The sequence below is a fragment of the Somniosus microcephalus genome, chromosome 8 (assembly GCF_052327205.1).
Source record: "Somniosus microcephalus isolate GS21.2 chromosome 8, FLI_Smic_1.0, whole genome shotgun sequence".
Lineage (NCBI taxonomy): Eukaryota > Metazoa > Chordata > Chondrichthyes > Squaliformes > Somniosidae > Somniosus > Somniosus microcephalus.
Window position 1 is genome coordinate 268,521,247 of NC_140994.1, and position 12,742 is coordinate 268,533,988.

The window sequence follows — 12,742 nt, forward strand, 5'->3', positions numbered from 1 at the left end:
AGTAACTGCTGGGGCAGTCGGGAGAGCAGGAGGCCAGTAACTGGTGAGTTTAAAAGCTCACCTTTCGCGGGCTTTTTCTTTCACAGCTGGTGCAGTCGGGAGAGCAGGAGGCCAGTAACTCTTATATAGGTGGAGCTGTTGCTAAACCCGAAACACTACAGTGTAGTGTCTCCCACCCTTCCACCTCCTCTAACCTTTTAGGGGTTAGGGGAAGTTGAAAAGGTAGGTTCAATTTATTTTATTTCAGGAGCCTAACCTAGGTGGAAAAGGTTCCAGGACAGGAGGCGGCAGTGAAAATACAACACCAGAAAACAGGTAGGTGACTGGTTGGTGAGTACTTTCACAAACTTATTCTAAGTAGAATTCAATAATTAAGCTAAATCGTAGTAAATAAAAGGGTATTGTAAGGGTTAAGTCATGGAAGGGCAGCTCGGACCCGTGTCATGCTCCTCCTGTGCCATGTGGGAAATCAGGGACACTGTCCCTGACAACTATGTGTGCAGGAAGTGTGTCCAGCTGCAGCTCCTAGCGGACCGCATGGCGGCGCTGGAGCTGCGAATGGACTCACTCTGGAGCATACGCGATGCTGAGGATGCTGTGGATAGCACATTCAGTGAGTTGGTCACACCGCAGGTAAAGGCTAGCTCAGACAGTAAATGGGTGACCAAAAGGCAGGGTAAAGGCAGGAAGGTAGTGCAGGAGTCACCTGCGGTCATCTCCCTCCAAAACAGGTTTACCGTTTTGGGTACTGTTGGGGGAGATGACTTATCAGGGGAAGGCACCAGCAGCCAGGTTCAGGGCACCATGACTGGCTCTGCTGCACAGAAGGGCGGGAAAAAGAGGGATAGGGCTATAGTGATAGGGGATTCAATTGTAAGGGGGATAGATAGGAGTTTCTGTGGCCGAGACCGAGACTCCAAGATGGTATGTTGCCTCCCTGGTGCAAGGGTCAAGGATGTCTCGGAGCGGGTGCAGAGCATTCTGAAGGGGGAGGGGGATCAGCCAGTTGTCGTGGTACATGTAGGTACCAACGATGTAGGTAAAAAGAGGGAGGAGGTCCTACAAGCTGAATTTAGGGAGTTAGGAGCTAAATTGAAAAGTAGGACCTCAAAGGTAGTAATCTCTGGATTGCTACCAGTGCCACGAGCTAATAAGTTTAGAGAGAGTAAGATAGATAAGCTAAATACGTGGCTTGAGCAGTGGTGCAAGGGAGAGGGATTTAAATTCTTGAGGCATTGGAACCAGTTCTTGGGGAGGAGTGACCTGTACCAAGGGGACGGTCTACACCTGAACTGTGAGGGAGCCGATGTCCTCGGGGTAATATTTTCTAGGGCGGTTCGGGAGGATTTAAACTAATTTGGCAGGGGGATGGGAACCTAGGTAGTGGAAAAGAGGGAAGTCATATGAAGTCAGAAATAGATGGTAGAAAGGTGAGAAGCAATAAGCAAAGGAGAGAAACACAAAGGGCCAAACTAATTCATAATGAGAGTGTGAAAAAAGCAAGCCTGAAGGCTTTGTATCTTAATGCTAGAAGCATTAGGAACAAGGTGGATGAATTAGTTGTGGAAATAGAGGTAAACAAGTATGATTTGATTGGGATTACAGAAACGTGGCTGCAGGGTGGGCAAGGCTGGGAACTTAACATCCAGGGATATACAATATTTAGGAAGGATCGGCAAAAAGGTAGGGGAGGTGGGGTAGCATTGCTGGTAAAGGAGGGGATTAATGCAATGGAAAGGAAGGATATTAACTCGGATGAAACGGAATCTGTATGGGTAGAAATGAGAAATAGCAAGGGGAGGAAAACGTTAGTGGGTGTGATATATAGGCCTCCAAATAGTAATATGGAGGTGAGGGAAGGCATAAAAAGGGAAATTAGAGAAGCGTGCGATAAGAGCACAGCTGTCATCATGGGTGACTTTAATTTACATATTGATTGGACTACCCAAATTAGTAAAAATTCTGAGGAGGAGGAATTCCTGGAATGTTTTCGGGACGGTTATCTGGACCAATATGTCGAGGAGCCGACTCAAGATCAGGCCATTTTAGACTGGGTATTGTGCAATGAGAAGGGACTTATCAGCAATCTTCTTGTACGAGGCCCCTTGGGTCAGAGCGATCATAATATGATCGAGCTCTCAGTCGAGATGGAGAGTGAGGAAATTGAATCAGAGACTAAGGTCCAGAACTTAAATAAAGGGAATTACGAGGGTATGAGACGGGAATTGGGTAAGATTGATTGGGTGGTGTTTCTGGGGGGATTGACAGTGGATAGACAATGGCAAGCATTCAAAGATAGAATGGAAGAATTCCAGAACATGTTTATACCGGTTTGGCATAAAAATAAACCTAAAAAGGTGACTCAACCGTGGATAACGAGGGAAATTAGGGACAGCATAAAATCAAAAAAAAGGGCATATCAACTGGCAAAAAAAAGCACCAGACCGGAAGATTGGGGGCAGTACAGGATACAGCAAAAGAGGACAAAGGGATTAATCAGGAAGGGGAAAATAGAATACGAAAGTAAACTTGCAGCAAACATAAAGACAGACTGCAAAAGCTTTTATCGGTATATCAGGAGGAAAAGACTGGTAAAATCCCAAGTCGGTCCCTTGCAGTCCGATTCGGGAGAATATATAATGGAGAATAAGGAAATGGCAGACCAATTAAACTCATACTTTGGTTCTGTATTCACAAAGGAGGACACAAATAACCTCCCAGGAATATCGGCAAACATAGGGACTAATGAGAGGGAGGAGCTGACAGAAATTAGTATCTCTAGGGATATGGTGTTGGGTAAGTTGAGGGGACTGAAGGCCGACAAATCCCCGGGGCCTGATAAACTACATCCTAGGGTACTTAAGGAGGTGGCCCTGGAGATAGCAGATGCTCTAAGGATCATCTTCCGGAACTCCATTGACTCGGGAACAGTACCCGTGGATTGGAGGGTAGCTAATGTTACCCCAATATTTAAAAAGGGGGGTAGAGAGAAAGCAGGGAATTATAGACCAGTAAGCCTTACATCGGTTGTGGGCAAAATGCTAGAGTCCATTATTAAGGATAAAATAGCGGAGCACTTGACAAATGGGGAAAGGATCGGACAGAGTCAACATGGATTTACAAAGGGTAAATCGTGTTTGACTAATCTGCTGGAATTTTTTGAGGAAGTAACTGGTAAAATAGATGGGGGAGAGCCAGTGGATGTGGTGTACCTTGACTTCCAGAAAGCCTTCGATAAGGTTCCACACAAAAGATTATCATGCAAAATTAAGGCTCATGGGATTGGGGGCAAAGTATTAACGTGGATAGAGAACTGGCTGGCGGATAGAAAACAGAGAGTTGGAATAAACGGCTCGTTTTCGGAGTGGCAGGCAGTGACCAGCGGGGTGCCGCAAGGATCTGTCCTGGGACCCCAGCTGTTCACAATATATATAAATGATCTGGATCAGGGAATTGGATGCAATATTTCCAAATTCGCTGACGACACTAAACTAGGAGGAGGGGTGGGCTCTGATGAGGATGTCAGGAGGCTACAGTGCGATTTGGACAGGTTGGGGGAATGGGCGGATACGTGGCAGATGCACTATAATGTGGATAAATGCGAGGTTATCCACTTTGGGGGTAAAAACAGGAGGGTAGATTATTATCTAAATGGCAATAGATTGGGAGATGGGGAAGTGCAGAGGGACCTGGGTGTTCTTGTGCACCAGTCACTGAAGGAGAGCATGCAGGTGCAACAGGCGATTAAGAAGGCAAATGGTATGTTGGCCTTCATATCAAGGGGGTTCGAGTATAGGAATAGGGATACCTTACTACAGCTGTACAAGGTGCTGGTGAGACCGCATCTGGAGTATTGTGTACAGTTTTGGTCGCCCCATCTGCGGAAGGATGTTCTTGCCATGGAAAGAGTGCAACGGCGATTCACCAGGCTGATACCTGGAATGGCGGGAATGACCTACGAAGAGAGATTAAATAGTTTGGGCTTGTACTCACTGGAGTTTAGAAGATTGAGAGGGGATCTCATCGAAACATATAAAATTATGGCAGGCCTGGACAGGCTGAATTCAGAGAGAATGTTTCCAATGGCCGGGGAGCACAGAACCAGGGGCCACAGTCTAAAAATAGCGGGCAAATCATTTAAAACAGAGATGAGGAAGAATTTCTTCACTCAAAGAGTGGTGAGCCTGTGGAATTCCCTGCCACAGAGGGCTGTGAAGGCTAATTCAATAAATATTTTCAAGAGAGAATTGGATATATTTCTGAAGGCTAAGGGGATTAAGGGTTACGGAGAAAAGGCGGGGACGGGGTACTGAACTGGTAAGATCAGCTATGATCTCAGACGAAGATCAGCCATGATCTCATTGAATGGCGGAGCAGGCTCGAAGGGCCGAATGGCCTACTCCTGTTCCTATCTCTATGTTTCTATGTTTCATGAGATTGTTCTGGCGGTGAATGACAAGATACAGTTGCGGCATTGTCATCGATCTGCTCTTGTATAGATTGAGGTCTCCTTGCGATCTTTGCTTGGAGAGGGTTTCAGTGTTTCCTTCACTCTTCATGCCATAACTCCCAATGTAGTCAATGCACTCTCGAAAAACTGCTGGCAGCTGGATCCCATCATACAGCATAGTCCTCTCAGCAGCCTCGGCTAATGGAACACCAAAGATTGGCCTGAGGGAAGAAGGAGTATCCACCGGAACTGCTTCCTGCTCTGGTGCAGGCTTCTTCTTTTTCTTTTTCTCTTTCCACTGCTTAACAACATCTGCTGCGGTTATATCTTTGGACTTTTTCTCCTTGTGTTTTTCCTCTTTGTGCTTTTCTTCCTTTGGCTTCTCTTTGACCTTAAAGTCTTTTTCTTTCTTCTTGGAGAAACTAGGCTTTTTGAAGACATGGATACCCTTTGGCCTTTTCATCCTTGATGGGCTCTCTGCTTCATCACCTGAGTCATCTGGTCTGCTGATGGCACAGTTTATACGGTAGACTCTCTTGACCAGTTCTAAGTCTTCACAAGCTTTGTCACCTAGTATCGAATCAAGTCTTTCAGCCACAACAGAAAACATGAGATGATGCACTTTGTCTTTGACTGTCACTTTAAGTCTGCATACACGTAAGCTATCTATTTTCTGTCCATTATAGCTCTTCAGTAGTACTGACTTTTTCTGTATTTTGGGCTTTTCTTTCATATTTTTTATGTCACTCATACTGATTAAGTTTGCTTTTGCCCCAGTGTCCAGTTTCAATGTAACTAATGCTCCATTTATCTGCAGTGGGATCATCCATTTGTCCACTTTTACTGCATTGACTTTATGTTCAGCATTGTCCATTTCTGAGGGCTGCACATTTTCTGTATCTTTTTTGATATCGTCACATGACACCATTCCTACAAAAAATGTCTCACTTAAATCAGTGTCCTCAATCACATTAACTTGTTGCCCTTTCGTTGTTTTTACTTTTGAAAAGCATTGTTTGGCAAAGTGATTCTTTCCATTACACTTTGTGCACATTTTTCCAAACGCTGGGCATTGTCTTAACTGGTGTTTGTAACCACAGCGTTTACAATTAAAAATTTCATCCTCCGATTGCTTTTCATTTCTGTTCTGCCCATGTTTCTTCCCCTTATAGGACACAGCACCGACAGCAGCATTATCACTCATTACAACCGCATCATTATTGATTTCACTGAAAGTCTTCGCGTGCTTTCGAGCTAGCTCGCTGGCTTAGCATATTTTCACCACATTTTCCAAATTTAGTTCGGTTTCTCTCAACAGACGTTCCCTGGCTTTTTTATCATGAATACCAAACACAATCTGGTCATGAATCATGGATGCTTTGAGCTCAGAGAAATTACATGTCTGTGCTTTCAGTTTCAGATCAGTTATAAAGCTATCAAAAGTCTCATTTTGTTGCTGTGCCCGAGAACGGAAGATGTATCTTTCATAGGTCTCATTCTTTTTGGGAGAGCAATGTGCATCAAATTTTTTTTAGCACATCTTCTAATTTTTCTCTGTTCTCCTCTGGATTAAATACAAATGTATTAAATACCTCTATCGCCTGTGGGCCTGCAACCGTAAGCAGCAACGCTATCTTCCTTGCGTCTGGCTTCGTACCGAATCCGATGGCTGCAATGTAGAGTTCGAATTGTTGTTTAAAAGTCTGCCAATTGTAGTCGATTTTTCCTGTGAGTTTCAAACGCTCTGGTGGCTTCAAATTCTCCATTTCGCTTTTCACAATTTTCAGCAGATCTTCACCATCCTGGTACCATCTTATGTTCATTAATAAATAGACATTCTTATTATGAACACAGCAAGCTTTTGCCAGACACTTTTATTGAGCACATGTGGACTAGGTACAGTATCTGTAGAGGCTTCCAGCTTGACTGTTGCCTTGTGGGTAGCCTAGTGCCTCATGGGTAATGTAGTCTTAATATACATACAGCTGGGTAGTGTAGTCTTATACATACAGCTATATACAGCTCTACGGCTCCACCTAGTGCCCACTATAGAATGACATGTTATTGGTCATTACAGTGGCCACAGTAAATAATAATTCTAATAGGTCTAAGAGCATTAACAAAACAAGCCTGAAGGCTTTGTGTCTTAATGCGAGGAGCATTTGTAATAAGGTGGATGAATTGGCTGCGCAAATAGAGGTAAACGAATACGATTTGGTTGGGATTACGGAAACGTGGCTCAAAGTTGGCCAAGACTGGGAGCTCAACATCCAGGGGTATTCAATATTCAGGAAAGATAGGCAAAAAGGAAAGAGAGGTGGGGTAGCATTACTGGTTAAAGAAGGGATTAACACAATTGTAATGAAGGATATTAGCTCTGATGATGTGGAATCTGTATGGGTAGAATTGAGAAATACTAAGGGGAAAAAAACATTAGTGGGAGTGGTATATAGACCTCCAAACAGTAAGGCGGAGTTTGGGGATGGCATTAAAAGGGAAATTAAAGAAGCGTGCAATAAGGGCACGGCAGTCATCATGGGTGACTTTAATCTACATATAGATTGGGCCAACCAAATTAGTAACAATACTGCGGAGGAGGAATTCCTGGAGTGTTTACGGGATGGTTTCCTGGACCAATATGTCGAGGAACCAACCAGAGATCAGGCCATCTTAGACTGGGTATTATGTAACGAGAAAGGATTAATTAGCAATCTTGTTGTACGAGGCGCCTTGGGTTGGAGCGATCATAATATGATCGAATTCTTCATTAAGATGGAGAATGAAGTAGTTGACTCAGAGACTAGGGTCCTCAATTTAAATAAAGGAAACTATGATGGTCTGAGGAGCGAGTTGGGTAGGGTTGATTGGGGAATGGCACTCAAAGGGTTGACGGTGGATAGGCAATGGCAAACATTCAAAGACCGAACGGATGAGCTACAGAATTTGTTCATCCCAATTTGGCATAAAAATAAAACAAAAAAGGTGACTCAACTGTGGCTAACAAGGGAAATTAGGGATAGCATAAGATCCAAGGAGAGGACATATAAATTGGCCAGAAAAAGCAATAATCCTGAGCATTGGGAGCAGTTTAGGATTCAACAAAGGAGGACAAAAGGATTAATTAAGAAAGGGAAAATAGAATATGAGAGTAAGCTTTCAGGGAACATAAAAACTGACTGTAAAAGCTTTTATACATATGTGAAGAGAAAAAGATTGATGAAGTCAAGCGTAGGTCCCTTGCAGTCAGAATCAGGGGAATTTATAATGAGGAACAAAGAAATGGCAGTCCAACTAAATACATATTTTGGTTCTGTCTTCACAAAGGAGGACACAAATAACCTCCCAGAGATGCCGGGGAACAGAGGGTCTGATGAAAGGGTGGAACTGAAAGAAATCAGTATTTGTAGGGAAATGGTGTTAGGAAAATTGATGGGACTGAAGGCCGATAAATCCCCAGGGCCTGATAATCTACACCCTGGGGTACTTAAGGAAGTGGCCCTAGAAATAGTAGATGCATTGCTGGTCATCTTCCAGAACTCGATAGGCTCTGGAACAGTACCCATGGAGGGTAGCTAATGTTACCCCACTATTCAAAAAAGGTGGTAGAGAAAAAGCGGGGAATTATAGACTGGTAAGCCTGACATCGGTAGTGGGGAAAATGCTAGAGTCTATTATAACAGATGTAATAGCAGAGCACTTGGAAAGCAGTGACAGGATCGGACAAAGTCTACATGGATTTACAAAAGGTAAATCATGCTTGACTAATCTACTGGAATTTTTTGAGGATGTAACTGGTAAAATAGAGAAGGGAGAACCAGTGGATGTGGTGTATTTGGACTTTCAGAAGGCTTTCGATAAGGTCCAGCATAAGAGATTAGCGTGCAAAATTAAGGCACATGGGATTGGGGGCAAGGTATTGACTTGGATAGAGAACTGGTTGGCAGACAGGAAGCAAAGAGTTGGAATAAACGGGTCTTTTTCCGAGTGGCAGGCAGTGACTCGTGGGGTACCGCAAGGATCGGTCCTAGGACCCCAGCTGTTCACAATATATATTAATGATCTGGACGAGGGAATTGGATGTAATATCTCCAAATTTGCAGATGACACAAAGCTGGGTGGGAGGGTATGTTGCGAGGAGGATGTTGTGAAACTCCAGTACGATTTGGACAGGTTGGGTGACTGGGCAGAAACATGGCAAATGCACTATAATGTGGATAAATGTGAGGTTATCCACTTTGGTGGCAAAAACAGGAAGGCAGATTATTATTTGAATGGCAATAGATTGGGAGAAGGGGAAGTGCAAAGAGACCTGGGTGTTATTGTGCACCAGTCGCTGAAGGTAAGCATGCAGGTGCAGCAGGTGGTTAAGAAGGCAAATGGTATGTTGGCCTTCGTAGCGAGAGGGTTCGAGTACAGGAACAAGGATGTCTTGCTACAGTTGTACAGGGCCTTGGTGAGACCGCACCTTGAGTATTGTGTGCAGTTTTGGTCGCCTTACCTGAGGAAGGATGTTCTTGCCATGGAAGGAGTGCAGCGAAGATTCACCAGGTTGATACCTGGGATGGCAGGAATGACGTATGAGGAGAGATTGTGTCGATTGGGCTTATACTCACTGGAGTTTAGAAGAATGAGAGGGGATCTCATCGAAACCTGTAAAATTCTGTCAGGCCTGGACAGACTAGATGCAGGAAGGATGTTTCTGATGGCCGGGGAGTCCTGAACCAGGGGTCATAGTCTAAGGATAAGGGGTAAGCCATTTAGGACTGAAATGAGGAGGAATTTCTTCACCCAGGGAGTGGTGAACCTGTGGAATTCTCTGCCACAGAGGGCAGTGGAGGCCAGTTCATTAAATATATTCAAGAAAGAGTTGGATATATTTCTTAAGGCTAAAGGGATCAAGGGATATGGGGAGAAGGCAGGGACAGGGTACTGAATTTGGATGATCAGCCATGATCTCATTGAATGGTGGAGCAGGCTCGAGGGGCCGAATGGCCTACTCCTGCTCCTATCTTCTATGTTTCTATGTTTCTATCTACCCTATCTATGCCCCTCATAATTTTGTACACCTCAATCAGGTTCCCCCTCAGCCTTCTCTGCTCTAAGGAAAACAACCCCAGTCTGTCCAGTCTCTCTTCATATCTGAAGCGTTGCAGCCCAGGTAACATCCTGGTGAATCTCCTCTGCACCCTCTCCAATGCAATCACATCCCTCCTATAGTGTGGTGACCAGAACTGCACACAGTATTCCAGCTGTGGCCTAACTAGCGTTTTGTACAGCTCCATCATAACCTCCCTGCTCTTATATTCTAATTTTCATGTCATCTGTGAACTTACTGATCATACCTCCTACATTCTTTTCTAAATCATTAACGTACACTACAAACAGCAAAGGACCCAGCACCGATCCCTGCGGTACACCACTGGACACAGGCTTCCAGTCACAAAAACAACCTTCGACCATCACCCTCTGCCTCCTGCCACTAAGCCAATTTTGCATCCAACGTGCCAAATTGCCCTGGATCCCATGGGCTCTTACCTTCTTGACCAATCTCCCATGTGGGACTTTGTCAAAAGCCTTACTGAAGTCCATGTAGACGACATCAACTGCACTACCCTCATCCACACACCTAGTCACCCCCTCGAAAAGTTCAATCAAATTGGTTAGACATGATCTCCCCCTGACAAAGCCATGCTGACTATCCCTGATTAATCCTTGCCTCTCCAAGTAGAGACTAATTCTGTCCCTCAGAATTTTTTCCAATAATTTCCCTACCACTGATGTTAGGCTCACTGGCCTGTAATTCCCTGGTTTATCCCTACTACCCTTCTTGAACAACGGTACTACGTTAGCTGTCCTCCAGTCCTCTGGCACCTCCCCTGTGGCCAGAGAGGTTCTGAAAATTTGTGTCAGAGCCCCTGCAATCTCCTCCCTTGCCTCACACAGCAGCCTGGGACACATCCCATCAATTGTGCCACGGGTCGCACTCTTTACTCTGATTAGACAGACCGAGTCAGGGGGTGAGTGAGGGCGTTCGGCCTCGTCCAACTCACCCTTCCACAGCAACCAACGAGCTCACAAAGTGCGACTGATCGATTCGACGACCAGATCGAGCGGACACGAATGCAAGCTGGAAATAAAATAAAACGGAACTGCTTAAAAAAGAAAGTATAAGTAAATGTCTGACTTACGGAGCCTCGTGGGTGAATCCAGTTCACGGACAGGAACAAGGAATTAGATTCTGCAGAGCAGCTAATCGAAAAGTTCTCGCCTTTCAGTCTCACCAGCTCCCTGGTGTCGAGTTCAATCTGCAACTCTGAAAATGAAAGGTTGTTAGCAGATTTCCCCGTGGTTACCGTTACAAAGGGTTGTTAGTCCGGCGACAATAACTCTGCTTGTGATTCATGCACGAGTGGTTTTTCTAATAACCAGCTTTATTACATTAACCAATAACATTGTTAGATTTTATATAACTGTTCTACAGCGTTACCTCTAGACTCGACTATTCCAACGCTCTCCTGTCCGGTCTCCCACAGTGCACCCTCCGTAAACTTCAGCTCATCCAAAACTCTGCTGCCCCGTGTCCCAACTCGCACCCAGTCCCGTTCACCCATCACCCCCTGTGCTCGCTGACCTACATTGACTCCCAGTCTGACAACGCCTCAATTAAAAAATTCTCATCCTTGTTTTCCAATCCCTCCATGGCCCCGCCCCTCCCTATCTCCCTATCTAGCCCCACAACCCTCCGAGACCTCTTCGCTCCACCAATTCTGCCCTCTTGAGCATCCCCCGATTTCCATCGCTCCACCATTGGCGGCCGTGCCTTCAGCTGCCTGGGCCCTAAGCTCTGGAATTCCCTCCCTAAACCTCTCTGCCTCTCCCTCCTCCTCTAAGACGCTCCTTAAAACCTCCCTCTCTGACCAAGCTGGCCTGAGACCTCCTTGTGTGGGTTGGTGCCAAAATGTTCTTTTTTTTTGTCAATTGTTTTTTATTGATAACGCTCCTGTGAAGCACCTGGGGACGTTTTGCTATGTTAAAGGTGCTATACAAATACAAGTTGTTGTTATAAGATGACATGCCAATAACACACCCTGTTCCTCAGGCCTGGGGTGATCCCTCTTGGCCGCCAGCGTGACTGTGGGCTTCCACCTGCCCACGAGACGTTTATCTGACTCATACAAGGAACATGTCTATAGTAATCTGGGATGTAATGTTTAAGTTATCCACCAGATGGAGCCAAAGATTAAGGGATCATATTCACCAGTGTTTAAGGTAATGTCTTGGTACACCAGTTAGTATGGTAATGTGGCATTGCATTATGGGTATGACTCAGAGGTGAATCCTCCATCTTGGTGCTCGTGCAGTAAGAAGTGTGTGTTTCGCTTGCAGCCTGTAAGAGATGTTTCTCTGCTACACTGTGTAATAAACAGTTGGGTTTTGTTCCTTAAGATCTCGCTTATCTCAGTTTCGGACCTTACCACTCGGATATCACAATGTCCCATTCTTAAACCATTTGGCTGCCTTGAGCTTCATCTACCCATAACACAACAGCGCAGATGCCGTTTGCTGAAGCCACACGTTTAGTTGTTTATCCAGCTTTTAATCTTTCAGCCCTTGTCTTTGTCCCACAAGCTTGTTTTTCTGTAAGTGCGTCGGCCAAACCGTATCTCTTACTCTGCAATGTGGTGTCTTAGCAACTAGTCTCTTATCAGTGTGTGAGCCTTCTTCGCGACCTGGGTGTTTATCAATCTGTGTCCTTGTGTTTCCAAACTGTCCGTTGTTCAATACTGGAGGCAAGTCTAAGATTTTCCCTTTGCTCCACTATTAATATAATTCCATAACCCTAAGCGAAAGGATGATGGGATTGCTTGAGCTTTTAAATCATCTTAAAGCATTCTAACAAAGTTTCAACAAGAAGTGGAGAGCATAGCCAGAGTCCAAAGGGTGTCGATAAAATGAACCCCAATAAATCGGACTCGAGCTCAGAAGAGGGAACTGATTTTGAGTTGATTGCTTTGCGCGGAGTGAGGTAGTGATGGGAATGTGAGGGGATAGACTGTCCTGGGAATGAGGTAGAGATTGGGAATGTGGGGGGGAAAGACTTTCCTAGGAGTGAGGTAGGGATTGGGAATGTGGGGGATAGACTGTCCTGGGAGTGAGGTAGGGATGGGAATGTGGAGGGATAGACTGTCCTGGGAGTGAGGTAGGGATTGGGAATGTGGGGGATAGACTGTCCTGGGAGTGAGGTAGGGATGGGAATGTGGAGGGATAGACTGTCCTGGGAGTGAGGGAGGG

At 45.1% G+C, this 12,742-nt stretch overlaps 1 protein-coding gene across 1 annotated transcript in view; it reads right to left on the minus strand.

Moving 5' to 3' along the window:
* The window catches only part of LOC147114388 (macrophage colony-stimulating factor 1 receptor-like), a 133,117-nt gene that overhangs the window by 72,900 nt on the left and 47,475 nt on the right, over positions 1 to 12,742 (minus strand). The window contains exon 2 of the mRNA XM_085996057.1: positions 10,639 to 10,763. Coding sequence (XP_085852183.1) covers positions 10,639 to 10,763 — 125 coding nt within the window. The remainder of the gene's footprint in view (positions 1 to 10,638; positions 10,764 to 12,742) is intronic.